At 47.2% G+C, this 15,867-nt stretch overlaps 1 protein-coding gene across 1 annotated transcript; it reads right to left on the reverse strand.

The window, feature by feature from the left end:
• Window positions 1-1,994: 1,994 nt before the first annotated feature.
• LHX8 (LIM homeobox 8) lies at window positions 1,995-14,734 on the reverse strand. Its single transcript, XM_033066863.1, has 9 exons — window positions 14,429-14,734; window positions 12,540-12,701; window positions 12,241-12,399; window positions 9,504-9,625; window positions 7,550-7,770; window positions 6,922-7,025; window positions 4,557-4,652; window positions 3,304-3,487; window positions 1,995-2,589 (listed from the first exon to the last, which is right to left on the reverse strand). The coding sequence occupies exons 2-9, from the start codon at window positions 12,618-12,620 to the stop codon at window positions 2,513-2,515; spliced, it is 1,044 nt and encodes a 347-aa protein (XP_032922754.1). The 5' UTR covers window positions 12,621-12,701; window positions 14,429-14,734; the 3' UTR covers window positions 1,995-2,512.
• Window positions 14,735-15,867: the final 1,133 nt, after the last annotated feature.

The raw sequence follows: 15,867 nt of genomic DNA on the forward strand, positions 1-15,867 counted from the left end.
TGAAAATAGTAAAAAATGTGGCTGCTAGTGACTCTTGTGTTCAGCAAATTACAGCTTACATAGTATTTAAATGATACTTTTATGATTAACTTTCTTGGATGACCTGTTACCTAGTATTAAAAAAACTCAAGTGCTTTCCTGTGTGATTTTTTTAACAGAGTAGCTATCTTACAAATGCAATGGCCTAATTTTAAAATAAGAAAATGCACAATTTTTTTATATGCAGTATACTGGTACTTGTCCTAATTTTCTGCTGTTTTGGTGATAACCTCTGTTTTGGGGAAGCTTGAAGCAGGAGACATCTTTTTCCCATGAGATTAACTCAGGAAGTAGTATTGGTGCAGTTTGTGATGGCAGCAGTTGTATCATTCAGGAAGGGGATTGGTTTCTGGCAAAGGAGGACTCAAAGCCCAGATACTCTGCTGCAGTCTCCTATTTTCAATGCAGTCTGTATTTTCCCAGCCCCACCCACAAATATCTGCTCATGCACTCAACAGCAGCAAAAAGGGAATGCTCCTGCTTCTTATGTTCATAGGGAAATAGGAAAATTGCTCCCCATGTACTTTAATCCTGTTCTGACCTTGAAATGAACAGAAAGAGGTGTTTCATAAATAAGCTTAAACTTGCTTTTGTTTTGGGGAGCCTGAAACTACTCAGTTCTGCAAATAAGAGTGAATAATGGATTTTCCTTAAAGGGGTTCAGTACAAGCTGAGCTGCATTTTAAATTACCAATTTACTTTAACATTGTTTATCATTTAACTGGTAAAACTTCAGCATAATCAAACAAATGAGAAAAGATTGGTTTGTCTACTGGTACACATGGACTTTGCCAGCATGCAGATAGATGGAGCTAGCTCAGGTACTGAAAATGTCATCTGGAATTCAGGGTTCCACCCAGGGCTTTTAACTTAGAAGCTACGTATGCTCAAATAAAATGTAAGGTCAGTCAAGTTCCACAACAGCCCCCATCCCAAGTGTTTTGTTGAAGAAAAAAAAGGCATAAAAAGAATAATAAAATCCTTGATAAACCACTGTGCCAGAGAGATTGCTTTGGTTACACAGAGTAGCTTAGACATCTATGAGCAGCACTTAAAACAGTGCCAGCATTTAACTTATAGAACTTTAGTAATTCAGAGCTTGCCATCAACCTTCTGCTCACAAAAGTCATCAACAGAGTACACAACCTTTTCCAAATTGAAGTGATTTGACCAGACTGTTGAGGAATTCCACAAAGCAGACACTAATGCATAGTTGGGAGAGGAAAAAAAAAAGGGATATGCACACAAACACTTTTACAAAGTATGGTTTCCTTCTGATGCAAATAAAGTTTAAGTGAGCAAGGGGGATCTGTCTTAAAGGATACTAGTCTTTGAAAACAAAAATCAGCTGGATTTATAATAACCTGTGTGCTTCAAATTAGTGTATCAAAACATGCTCTACTAGTAAATCTTAGCACATTGGCAGCTCTAAACACAGTAGACTGTAGTGCATTTGACTGAATTCCAGCCATTGTTCACATGCAGTTTGGTCAGTTAAAATGCCAAACTAGATTTTACTTTTGAAAAGCAGACTGTTCAAAGTATTGCCTCCTACTTATCGCCCTGCTTAACAAAATCACAAGATAAAAACACAGAACAAAAGCTGAAGAAAAATTCAAAATGTTAAAGCAGATGTGACTTCAGGTTCCCCACTTGCCCTGTCAAAGTTTAAAATCTGTTCTATATATGCCCAGTTTCCCTCCCACCAGGTGTGCACCCTCACAAGCTGCAGTGCTTTACATGTACCCACTTGTACATCAATATTTGGAGTGCTTCAAGACACATCTAAGTCCATTTAATGATTTTTACTGTCAATAGAATTAGATATGAGCCCTCCTGGAGGACTTCAGTGTAATATCCCTCAGTATACCAGGGACCTTCTCTTAAAATTGAATATTCAAGTTAACCACTTGACAAATGATTACAGTTCAGCCATAGACACAGCAACATTTTCACTTGGCATGCTACAGCAGAAACTTTATTCAGCTCTTTTTGAAAATATTCGCAACCAAAATTTATTTTTGTAAACTCACAGAAATAGGCTTTAACATATAAGCTGTAGACAACTCAAATACAGGTAATACTTTTAGCAATAACTTACAGATACAAACTAATGATAAACTACAATTTCACAAAGAATTGTAAACATTTTGCACAATTGTCAGTCCTTTCTTTCAGGCAAAGTGCTGTTTTGATGACAAATAAATTAACACACACATAACTAGAGCAGACTACTTCCAGACAATACAAAAAGGTGTTTAATAAGGCTTGTAAACAATGTAATAGTTACTTAGGCAGAATCCATAAAAGTGTCTTGCAGGCTAAATAGACATACTTACCTGGGCAAAAATTATCTTGAAAATGCTTTGGGTGTTAAATAAAAAGTTAACATTAATATCTTTTCAATTATATTTTCAATACACTATGACTTAAGGTTACATCTTTAATAGTTTTGATCCCTGATGAAAAGGAATTAGGTGTGACTTAGTGGCAGTTGTGTCATCGAATGGGGTAGCAAAGGCTGAAGTCCAAGAGCTGTAGGTGAATGAGCTACAAAACCAGAAACATTTACCAGTCAACTTCATTGAAAATAGCAAAAGACAAGTCAGTAAATTCCACTGGGTAATGACAGTTCACCGCCCCAACCCTGCAGCATGCTGTTTTTCCTAACCCAGCACCTGCTCTCCTCCACCCACAGCCCACCACTGCTCTGGAGGAAAACGAGCTCAGGCCACACATGTGGCTCAGCCTGGTTTGTCCCAAAACCATCACAGTCCCTCCTAACCACAAATAGGACCCAAAGTTGTTGACCTGCTGGGTCATAAGACAAAGACTGAAGCACTTTTGACCACCAGGCTTCCCCCCTCCCTCCCATTGTGTGCTATTGGAGGGAAGCTGAAGAAGCTCTCAGAGAATTTGCTGGATTGAGCGTACTCACAGTCCACGGGATAAAAGCCAGGGAGCAGCTAGCAAACAGTTTTCATTAAAAGTATGTAATATTAAAATATGTGAAGTAGATGTTCAAATAAGTATTTTTTATTCTTTGTTTAAATTGTCTAGAAGAAGCACAAATAGTTGTCTTCGTGCTCAGATCTTCAGCCGTGCTATTGCAGTGAAGGGCTACTGCTTTCTTAATGAGGTGTGGATAGCAAGCACAGTGCTGACATATCCGTTAGGTTTCTTTACTCAGAACTTGGTAAACTGTTCTTGCTACAGCTGATAACGTTTTTATGAGGAGAAAAAGATCAAAGCTGTTATACCTACCATCCATGTAGCTATGCAGAGCAGTGAGCATGGTCCCGTCCTGGGGTACATACGCAGAGTATGCCATTTCTTCTAACATGGGTGGAGACAACCTGGAGGGCTGAACTGCTGTGACAGGAGCAGTGGATGAATGATTAGGACTGACATGTTTCTTATGGCGTGCTCTGCAATTCTGAAACCACACCTGAAGAGGAGGGAAACATATCAATCAATCACATCACATATCATCAATTTATCACATTGATAGATTGCATTCAATACTGGCACAACAGTAACCTTGGTGCTTATCTTAGGCTGAGTTTACATAGTTAATTGGACCTTTGACACAATGCTGACAGTCCAAATGGAGAAATACCCATTCTAAACCTACAAGTGTGGTCAAGTCAAGAATGCATCTTCAGTACCTAGCAGCCCACCAAGGACAGGGACAGTGAGGGGCAGGGCATCTCCCGGGGCCAGTGCCCCCCTAGGCCAAGCAACATCACCTGTAGGCCTGCTCAGCACATCCCAGACACAACCTTCTCCCTGCCTGGAACTACTGACAGCAAAGCATATTTTTCATATGATCCTGCTTGCCTTTTCACATGGAAAAGCACACAAGATTCCTTTTTTTTAAGGACTGATTGCAGCAGCCAGATACCTCATTTCTATAGGAACGCTCTGTCAATCTTCCAGGCTAGAATGAGCCAAGACTACTCAAAATTTGTTTTTATTTCTATTAACATATAAATGTTTAACTTATTATGTCTTTAAAATAACATTTACATACAAAAATGCATCCATGTCTTTGCTGACAGACATCTTCAAGCAAAGATTCCAAGTTTGTGTTTCAGTTTTGGTTGGCATGTGTATACATTTTACCTCTGCTCCATAGAATAATATCCTAGATACTCACTTACTCCTAATGTCGTATCACAAGACACTTTCAAAAAGAGTGTAGGACTTAAGAACATACTACTACACTCAAAAATACATATTTGGAATAACTTAATGCCAATTTCTATAGTATTTAGGCTGAGAGTTTCTTCCTAGAACACTTAATCCTCCACAAAAGTGCAAGAGGAATGCAGCAAATTTTCCAAATTACAATGCTTGTTCTAGGCCTATTCCTGACTAACGATGCTGTCTGAAGTTCAAACGGATTAAGATCTTTTTCCAGGTTAGAATAACCTCAGAAAATTGTGATTGAACATAATTTGTGATTTCCAATGGACGAGTACCAGACTGTGAGCCAAGTAACTTGACACTGTTACCTGTATAACACGCCTGCTCAAGCCTGTTCTTTCTGCCAGTTTCTGAAGTGTTTGTGCGTCTGGATTGTTGTCCTGAGCAAACTGTGCTTGCATAACCTGAAAAGGCAAGACAGGAGATCGCAGGAGCATTTATGTCAAAAGCCAGATTAGACAGTCTTCTCAGACTATGGTACTGCTCCTTGCCTGCCTTCAGCAAACTGGGATTTTTTTGTGATCACTAGTCTCTAGAGGGTACCCAATACATAAAAAACAAACAAACAAAAAACTCCAAAGCCAAAGTACAAGTCCTTGCTGTTCTTGACTGAGCTATGACATTTACCAGAAATTGAAGAAATGGATTCAACTTGGCAGTAATAAAAACTGGAAGAAGCCCTCTGTAAGACTGCATTAAAAGAACTCCAGAAGAAAATCCACTGCAAAGCAACTCAAATATACTCAATAAACACCTACAGTAGCAGACCACAGCATAAAAAAGGCATTATCCAGCGCTGTGAACTTGTCAATCACTATCTGTGTCACACATTATATGGTGTAATTGATCTTTTCTTCATGTCCGTGGAGGATGCAGGAATGCTCAGTGCTTCCTTTGCCTTTCACCAACCCAAGTAACAGAAGATCCAACTTGGCTGACCTGACCTTTTTGATGGTTTGGTTACTCATCTTCGGACAGAAAGTTGAAGTCAGTCCTCGTTTTAAGGATATAAATTACACCTTTTTTGAGGAAGTAAATGTCAATTTGGTTTGCATACTGAAGACTTTCTCAGGCTTTAAGGATTTGCCCTGTTTACAAAAGTAGGGCTTCATGGGTATCTTCAGCAATTTCAAAGAATTATTTTCTCTTTTTTTTTTTATTTTTGACCCATCAAACTTTGCTTGGCTTCATCTTTGAAGATTCAGACTACTATTTACCACATTCAGAAACTATTTACTTTTGCAATTTTTCATAGAATCACAGACTGGATTGGGTTGGAAGAGACCTTAAAAGCTCACCTTGTTCCAACCCTATTATCACAGCAGGGACACCTCCCACTGTCCCAGGCTGCTCCCAGCCCCAGTGTCCAGCCTGGCCTTGGACACTTCCAGGGATCCAGGGGTAGCCACAGCCCCCTTTTGCACAAGTACTTTGTGAGGTGAGTAATTACACGCTGCTGCTCTGACAGTGCACTTACCCCTGCAATGTTTGTCTAGTTGGAACTGAAGATTTTCAGCGGCCTCGAGGGTAGGTACCCAGCCACAAACAGCACATAGAAAGTATCATTAAGTAACAAGATGCCATAAGACCTCAAACACCTACTAAAGTATGTTACAATCTACTTTAAACAGGAAAATAAAGGGAACCTGGAAGTTTCAGTGACAGCAGCTGGGAAGAAGCTCTGAATACAGTTCCCATTCTAATGGCTGGTCCTGTCTCCCTTTCAGCTTCTGCTGAGGAAAAAAGTTCCCTTTTGCTGAAGTTCAGTGTCCAGAGCCCTTGCCCTGTGCACCTGGTTGGAATATTGCTTATGTGCTTGTTTTATGTTAACACCACCTTCTGTCTCCAGTCACGACTACAACAGGAACTCAAGCTTTGAACAGCCCCATGCCCTTCTGTAGAGCACTGCTTTAACACCTCATGTTATTACACCTCAAAATTAGTTTCTCAACTGCTTTCACTATGAATAAGATGACAGGTCAACAAAACAGAACTCACACTGTAACCAGAAATTCCAAGACCTGTTAAACCGAAGCAAGGATGCACAGCCAGAATTAAGTGGAAAGTAACATTTTCCTTCTCACAGGTTAAAACCTCTAAATCTTGTCTCCCCATCCCCTCTTTCATTGGAAGCTGGCCCTATCGTCATGTTTTTCCCCAGAAAGCTAATTTGAGTGAAGTGGTTATCTAGAGTTTGAACTCCTATTGAGGCAGTCCAGAGCTATTTAACTTGTCAAGGCAACAAGAAGACAGGAAGCCTGGAAAGCGAAGGAGATGCAGGCATTACAACTTCCATCCTATTAGTGTCTTGAAGTCACATACAGTACCAATCTTTAGTGCAACTTTTCACATAACGTAATCTAAAAAGTATCTTGTCTTTATTATGTTTAGTGATGTAAATGGCTGATTAAATAGATTTCATCAAGTGATCAAAATAGAACCACCTTTTTGTTTCCACTCTTCAGAATTACAATCTGCCCCCAGGGAAATTAAGAGCTTGAAGAGTAGTATTTCATGTTAAACTTCCAGAGACATGCTGTGTCTTGATAGTTTATGAAACAGCTTAAAGCATTCAAGTTTTTCTTTCCCCCTGTATGCGTAAAACTGTCTGTTGGTTCAGCATCCATATCCTACGTAAACCTGAGCTACACACGTTTTTAGCACTGTCTCTACCTGGAGCTGATCTGCTGTGAAGCTGGTCCGAGCTCTCTTTGCTGGTTTTGGATGATTAACATCTTGTTCTGTTAGTAATGCTCCTTCCACACTAATTCCATTACCTGAAACATTGAAAAGAAAACAACACCACCTTCTAAACATTCACAATGATGTTGTAAGTCAGACTGCTCTTCAACAATAACGAAGAGCAGCTGGTCTGCTGAATTTCAGCTTCAAAAAACCCATATTCTATTCGAAGTTAAATTGATCTAGCACCATAACACATTATGCCCTGAACAACTCCCTTGCAAGTGAAGGAATAAATAAATCTCACACGATATTTTAAAATCAGGATATACTGTTGCTGTCTTTAGGATACAAAAGAACTTCTACAGACTTAAAAAAAAACAAAAACAAAAAAAAGCAAGCAAAAAACCCCGACATCCCACCCATAAAAGCAACAAAACCAAAACAAACAAAATCCCCCAAAGGTGAAATAATTTACCATTATTTTGCTTCAGGAACCTGAGCTTCCATTCTTAGTAAAACCAGTCAATTATCCATCAGCATGGAAAACGAAGTAAACCCCAACAATTTAACTGAGCCTGAACCATCAACATAGTTCTTAACACAAGCAGTGTATTACCATTTTCAACTTCTCTTTTCAGGTTGTCCAGCATGCAGTCGTAATGTACTCTGCAGAGGACCTTCTCCTCAACCAAAGCGAACTCCTCTCCCGTGGAGAGCTGTCTCTTGCAGGAGAAGCAGGCGAAGCACGCCAGGTGATAGACGTTGCCCTTCGCCCGCCGCACCCAGTCCGTGGAGTGGATGTGCCGCCCGCAGCGCGAGCAGCGCGTGCCGTACCGCCTGCAAGAGAGCGGCACCGGGAATCGCACCGGGAACCGCACCGGGAACAGCACCGGGAATCGGGCACCGGGAACCGCACCGGGAACCGCCCCCGGGGCACCGCGCACCCCGCGGGCACCGGGAACCGCACCGGGCATCGCACCGGGAATCGCCCCCGGGGCACCGGGCACATCGCACCGGGAATCGGGCACCGGGAATCGCCCCCGGGGCACCGCGCACCCCGCGGGCACCGGGAACCGCACCGGGAACCGCACCGGGAACCGCACCGGGAACCACCCCCGGGGCACCGCGCACCCCGCGGGCACCGCGAATCGCACCGGGCATCGGGCACCGGGAATCGCACCGGGCATCACACCGGGCACCGCCCCCGGGGCACCGCACCCCGGGGCATCGGGAACCGCACCGGGAACTGCGCACCCCGCGGGAACCGAGCACCCGGCACGGCCCCGGGGCACCGGACTGCAGCAGCGCAGCTGAAACCCGTGCCATGACTGCATTGAAAGACAGCGAGTTTCTATCTGATGGCTTAAGGCAAGACACTGCTGAAACACAGAGGTTAGCGGCGAAGAGCAAAGCTGAAGCATTCTAACCGCTACATTAATTCATAGCTCCCCATCATTCCTTTCATAAAGCTGAAAGACGGAAACAACAGACTGTTCACAATTCTTCCAATTTTTCAAAAGTATTCCACATCACTCTAATGGTATTCTGAACTCATATATTTAGCTACATTACCCCTTTACTAATCTTTGAGCATCTTCAGCAGAAAGAGGGGGGACCTGTATCTTCACAGTTATTTCCTCAATTCGCATCACATCATGATTTTTAAATAAACTAAAAAAATCTGAATTTACATTATTACACTCGAAAATTTTTCTTTGAAGAGGAAACTAGCCACCAAAATATGTTGATTGTTTAGATAAGAATTTGTCCTGAAGATCTTTGCAGACCCAAATTTTTTTCAGGTCCCAGTTTTTTCAGAAGTTTACAGCACTCAGCTTGCCCCTTCCCACTCCGTATCAAATTTGACTAACTGGATGCAATCTATTCACTGAACAGCTGAGAATTCCAGAAACAGTTTGGTCTAGCAATCACACCAGAGAAGTATTAGCAATCACATCAAAATAAACAGCAACAATACTTGCTGCTTTCTGGATCAAAGACTGCATCCTGAGCACTACATTGCCAACACAAATAATATCCTTCCTTGCAAGATTAGCCTGCAATTTTGAAAGAATCGCGTTCTAAATCAAACTGATCATAGAAAGGTATAAATGATGAAAGCTTCTTTTAAATATCATGGTGGTAATTCTGGATTGATTTTACAGCTCCTTGTGATGCCTTTCTCCAAACAGATCATCTCAAATTTACATTGCATCTTAGCCAGCATTACGCAAGGACAATTCTTTGCACATACAATGGCTTTACAACCACACTGTGGCAAGGACTCGGACTTGCCCGCCCTCGGTGCATACACAAGTAAGTGATGGTATAAATACAGCAGCTGTGCACAACAGGGGAAGGGCAGACGGCAGACCTAGCAGGCAGTCACATTACACAGACTTAGGGCTCCCCAAGTGCCTCCTCAAGAAAAGTCTGAGTTTAAAATGCTGAATATAAACCTAGCAAATGAAAAAGAAAGAGCTTCAAGTGAATTTCAGTTGTGGCTGCAGTGAAAAGTTACAAGCAAGTATAACAAGTTATCTGATAAATTATATTCCTGGATGATGTACCTGAAATAATCAAGTTTGCAGAAGATATCTTTATCTTTGATGTAGCAGCTGGTGTGCCTTCCCAGGGACGTTCTGCAAACGCTACATGAGAGGCAGCGCACATGCCAGCAGAGGTCATTTACCTGCAAAAACACAACACAAAATACCCCTCAATACTTGTACTACCAATATCACATTTTATATTTACAAACACTGTTTTTTTCCAGAAATGATCAGAAGTGCAATGCACCATAATTCACAGAAAAATTATCTTGAATGCAAAACTTTTTCTTTACAGAACTGCTTGCATATTGGAGGTTCTGTGATTTGATTCAGCTCTTCAGAATATGCTTTCATGGGTTTGTAATTAAAAATGGTAGAAGAGGAAGCAAGAGATACAAGTTCCATGCAGGTATTTTGTGCCCAGTTCTGTTCTCATAGCATTAGAGTAAGAGAGCAAGTTTTGGCCTTATGTGACCTTGGGAAGGCAACTAACTTACACACTTCTATTACCTAGTCTGCATAAATTCCTGTGTATTGAAGGGGAAAAAATAAGTCTGCCAGATAAAAACACACCACAAACCACTCCTACATTTGTCATGTTTCCTGTTAAAGCAAAATTGGTGAATAGCATCCGAGTTTCAAAACACCAGCAGGTGTTTTAATAGCAAATTCAACATTTAGTATGCCCACAGCAAAACTAAACATAGTCATGAAATACAGTAGAAAACAGCCTTTTTGAAAACCTACATATAATTTTGGGGCATATAAAATAAATATAATGAGAGCGAATTATTTTAATTTCTGCTTTCCTATAAAAGGAACTCTTAATTGTGCATCACCTAAATGAATCATTTGACAACCCATGACTCCCAGTGACCACAAAAATTAAATAATAGCCCTCTGGATAATCCCATACTGTAGAGGAGGAATTCTGAAAACCAAACAATGATGCAGTTTAAATTTTTTTTCCCCACTGAGCCAATTTCTCATCTCATACCAAACAGCCCATATATTACCTATGGGAAAGCAGATTTGAGGTAATTCAGGACATGCCTTTCATCAGAGCATGGCCAGACAAACCACAGAGAAGGCAAGGCATGGACTCCAGGAGTCCTGCTGGGATGCCCCAGTTCAGTCATTCTTCAGCCTGTAATATTGCAGCTTGCCCAATGCTTTCCTAACCCTTATCCTTGTTGGCAGCCACCTTCCCGTACGCTGACAAGTTTGCACCACAACACATGAAACTGTTGATAGCAGATGAGAGCTGTCACCAAACCCTCCCAACCATCCCTTAGAAAGGCCGCAGAGCAGAGGGGCAGCGCTGGGCCAGACTGAGCCTGCCCTCAACCAGTCCTGCCGTGCCAAGGCTCCCTGGGCCTCCCCAAGTCCCAGCACCAGCCCTGCACAACGTGAGCTGGGATCCCGGCCCTGAGAGCCCCTGCCTCTTCTGCAGACATCAATACTCTTCCAAAGCGCAGGACACCACCAGCTTCCGTCCTGTCCCATTTGGTGCCATTTGTCCATGCTCCTTCTTGTCCATTGACAGGACTGAAGTTGAGAGGTGTGCTGCTGCTGAGCAGCGGCATACCAGCATCAATTCCTCTCTGCCTACACAAGAAGCAGCAACAGCTAATTTAAACTCAAGGCTAAATAATTCAGAGGTCTTTCTCTCCAAGCACCATTACCCTGGTTGTTCAAATAGGAGACAGCAGCGACCAGTAAACTATAAATGAGCTGCCAAAACGTCACGGGAGTTAACAGAACTGAAATTGAGTTCAAGTCAGTTCTGTCGCTGGTCCACCCGCCTGCTCTGTGCCAGCCCAGGCTGCTGCAAAGGGGTCACCAGGGATGGTGGCAGCTCCTGCCCCAACCCCATTTTAACTGAGCACTAGCCCCCGTAGACATTTTCCTCACCTCAACCAAGACCTAGACAGATGATTTAGTAACACCAGTTATGCTTCCAGGGCTGTCACCCACTATCGCTTTGCAAGTACACAATAACTTTATTTAAGATGGATGGAATCAAGCGACTTCTGCCATGATCGTTACTCTCACTTTTGAAAGGAAAGACGAAAAAATCTGACCCAGAATAATTGTAACGGCTATAATACCAAAGGCAAACAAACTCTTCACACCCCTCCCTCCCCCCCGCAGTAACACTTCATGTTTAAAGCCATTTGGTTTGGTTTGTTTATTTTTAAATTCTCTTACTCAGTCCTGATTGCTAAGACAAGAGAACTGCACCTCGTTTCTTTCAAATATCCTAGCTGACCACCTTCTGCAGGAAATAACTTATTTCCATGTTTCTCAAAAGGCACTTTTGGCTTTGAGGCTGGCGACGCTCCCCCAGACCTACTTCAGTATAACGCAGGCAGTGTCTGACCGCGGCCGGCACCCCCGTTCGTTCCCATTCCCTTCCCCGCTTCTCCCGGCGCGCCAGGAACGCCCAGCCCAGCGCAAGTAGCGTCACCCGAAACACCGACAGCAGCCAGGGCTGCCTCTCCGGCCCGAACACCGCGAACAAACGCGCTGGGACCTCGCACTCCCGTGTCCGCAGCAGCTCCGCATGGTCCGGAGAGCGAAGGGCTGAGCCCTAGCGATGAGGGTCGGGAGGGCTGGACCCTCGGATCCCACCGGGCCCGGCTCCCCGAGGCTCTCCGGGCACTGCCGGCGGCCTGGGCAGGCTGTGATAAACGGACAGCCCTCCGGCCTCAGTGGTGAGGGACGAAGGGGGCTCCGGGTCAGGCGTCCTTACCTTGAGCAGGTACTTGTCCACAATCTCCAGGCCGCAGCTGCTGCACACGCACTTGCCGGGGGCACAGCCCGAGCCCGAGGCCATGGACCGCGGCGATGAGGAGGGCGACAGAGCAGCGGAGGAAGAACAGGAATCCTCGTCAGCTGCTGCGGGGCTGGCCTGCGGGAGTGCGGGGAGACCGCGGTCAGCGCCCGGCCACGCCCAGGAGCCCCGCGCCGGCCCGGTCTGGCCCACCGACACCTGTGGGTCCCGCCGAGCCGCACCCGGCGCCCGAGCCGCGCCGCCCCCCGCCCGCACACCTTCTCCGCCGGGCCGCCGAGCGCGGGCAGGTCCTTGTCCTCCAGCCTGCAGACGAACATCGGGTCGCTCTTCCAATACATGGCCCTACCCTACCACATACCAGCCCTCGGCGGGCGGCGAGCCGGCTCCGGGGACCCCGCGCCGGTCTCTGCTCTCAGCGCCTGCAGGAAAAAAGTTTTGTTTTCAAGTGGGTGGACCTGCCCAGCTGGCCTCACCTCCTGCACAGAACCCGCCTTCCAGCGCGGCGGGGCCGTTATCTCCACTGGCGAGCCCGTGCGGGCTCAGTGAGGGGAGGAGGCACGGAAACCCCCCAACATCAACAACAACAACAAAAAGGCAACCCCCGCCCCGAGAACCCCCTCACTTGTCACATCTTTTGCCACAGCTTTCCCTCACCACTCCAGTCTAAGCAAACGTTCCAGTTACACCTCCTTATGAGCGGAGAAAACAAACAGACGAAAGCGAGAGCCCGTACGACGAGAAGGATTTTCCCACACTCCTATTCCCCAAAGCCCAAACGAATCCTGTAGCTCAAACTCACAGCTCCCACACCCATCTCACGACCTCACCTGCTGCTTCCTCCGAAACCCAGTAATAAAACCTCTCTCATTTAGCTAAAATAGAAGAACCTGAGCTGCGGAAGCGTTCCTCCGCCTCTGAGCTCCCACAGGTGCTGCTGGTTAACACCAGCGTCCCGCTGGCACCACGAACAGAGGCTGCAGAGACTGGCTGCCCCTCACTACCTGGGGGACCAGCTGGTGTCTCTCCGCTGAGAGACTGTGGGTTACGGGCACCCTTTCTCCGCGATCACAAATCTTGTCTGCAGAGCTCCCTCACGCCAAACACTGATGGTGCTCTCGGGACATTAGAAGAGAATAAAGCAGTAGCTTGTCCTTCGGACGTGAGTTAAATAACTGGTATCTCTTCTAGGTACGTGCTTAACCAGCCAGCTGTTTTTAATTAAACTTGTCGTTTAGTTTCCATCTTCTCTCTCACCTCTGTGGTTTAGCCTCGCCTCGCTATGGATGCAGGACGTGTTGTTGAGCCTCGGCAAGGCGATCTGAATTGCCCCTACGTTTATAAACATGATAGATTTGGTAAAAGGGAATTCTGCGTTTGAGGAACTGCGGGAAAGGAGAAGCCCCCTATCGTTCTCCGTCTAATAAAGATAATCGTTGTTTCAAATCCCGGGACCCGATCTTGCCGAACAGTAACTCGGCAGTGCCGAGCCCCGGTAAAGCCGAGACGTCCCGTCAATTACTCGTTTGTCCAGCGATTTTAACCGATCTAACCGTGGGCAGAATCTCGCTGACATCCAGCCTCGGTGTCCCTGACACGGCTGCCTCAGCGAGGTAAGCAGGGCTTTGGGGGTTTGCGATGACCGTGGTGTGAATCGGCGCAGCGCGACCGACGCCCGGCCCGGCGTCCAGAGCCCCGATCTGCGGCAGGGAACACGGACAACGCCGGCTCCTGGGAGCCCCAGCCCAGCCCCGGCCAACACCTATGCTGGCCTGGAGCCGGCTTTCTGGCGCCCAACCTCCGACCCAAATATGGGCCCCGACCCGGCCCGAGCACCCGCCCCGCAGGCGACGCGCTGCGGCCCGGCAGTGTCCGGTGACCGCGCCTCTCCGCCGCGCTCCAGGCAGCAGGGTTCCCCCCCGCAGCAGGGGTCCCCCCGGGCTCTGCTCCCTGTCCGCAGCTGCCGAGTGCTCGGGCGGCCCCGCGGGTCGCGGCGGGGCAGAGCGGAGCGTCGGGCTCGGAGCAGGACCAGCGCGGATCCTGCCGAGCCCGCATCCTGTCCCCCACGAGGATCTCCCCATCCGTGACTGACAGAGGCACGACAGCACTACTGTCGTCTGTCACAGGTAGCACGATAGAAAATGAGCACCTGGCAGGGGGCTCCGAGGGTTGCGTTGCGGCTGGGTCGGGCCACCGTGAGGTGAGCCCGGACGCGGCGGATCGGGCACGGCCGGGGGCAGCGTCGAGGCTGTTGATCGTAGGTGCTTTTCCTACACCTTCAAAGAGATTATTAATGAGGTTGGTGCGCGCTCCGAGGAGGGCTGCGGGTTAGATTTCTATGAAATAACCCCCTTCCTATGCGCTTTTTCTCTCTGGAAACACAGCGGTAGGAGTCAACAAAGTCGATCTGCCCGTTGTTTGCCGCGGCGATCGTGAATACTACACGCAGAGGTGCTGGAGGAAAACCAGCGTGCGGGAGATCTCCATGTTTCGTACCGAGTCCGGAGCCGGCTCCGCCAGGTGACCAGCAGGCGCGGCCGCACGGGCCGCCCCGGTCTCTCCGCCCGCCCCGAGGCTCCGGAGCAGCCCCGCGCAGGGCGAGGGTCTCAGCGGAGGCGGGGCAGGGGACGCGCTGCGGGGGTGCGGTGCTCGGCGGGGCTCGCCCAGGGCCTCTCCGATGGATGCGCGGAGCCGCAGGCTGGCTCGGCCGCTCCGGGGAGCGGAGGTTCGGGGAGCCAGGAGGAAAACGCGCCCAGAGAACAGTCCATCAGCAGATCCGGGTTGTTGTTATGGCCGGAGGGGCTTCGCAAGAGGTGAGCGGTTTCGCCGAGCTAATTGGAGAGAGGCGTTATTTCTAAGAAGCGGTCAGAAACGCGATAATGTGTACAGGGTGGACGTGGGAAGTATATGGGCTTGGCTATCCGGGATACACCTTGGCCAGTGCACCTTTATCAGCCATCTCTCCGAAGTCCAGTCTAAACTTCATCGCTTAAATTACACGCCCTCAGTATTTGAGTGAATATTCCCTGAATCTTTTTCTGAAGAGGTGGAAACGGGCAGACACGCAGGCTCTAGAGAATTCCCGACTCTTGCGCACCCTGCTCTCCCACTGCCGTCTCTGCGCACATCGGAAGGATGTGTTCCCTTTTGGGGCGCTGGGTAGGACCCCGCAGCGTGTCGTCGCGCTATCGGCAGAGACGGGAGGGAAGGAGAACCTGCCAGGGGGTGGGCAGGGTGGCCCTGGTCTGATCCTGCTGAGGCTGAGAGCGGAGAAGAGAGGGGGACTCCGGCGGGACCCTCCAACGGGGACTCTATCTGGTTCTGATTCCTCTCTCTCAAGAGTTATACCAAGATGTATGTAGGTGCGAGCGCTGACCAGCTGCACATAGAAGAGATCTCTGAAGTATTTGACGATACCATACAGCACGAAGAAAATACTGAACGCGGAGAATTAGGGCTGTTTTAACGAGAGTGTGTTGGCATACGGACTGCATCAGAGACTGCACCACGCTGCAAGTGCCTGCGGCAGGGTGCTTCTCTCTGGAGTCTTCTCCAGCGACACCGGCTCTCCCGTTAAAACAAGTTCTG

This window comes from Catharus ustulatus, chromosome 9, assembly GCF_009819885.2.
Source record: "Catharus ustulatus isolate bCatUst1 chromosome 9, bCatUst1.pri.v2, whole genome shotgun sequence".
Taxonomy (NCBI): domain Eukaryota; kingdom Metazoa; phylum Chordata; class Aves; order Passeriformes; family Turdidae; genus Catharus; species Catharus ustulatus.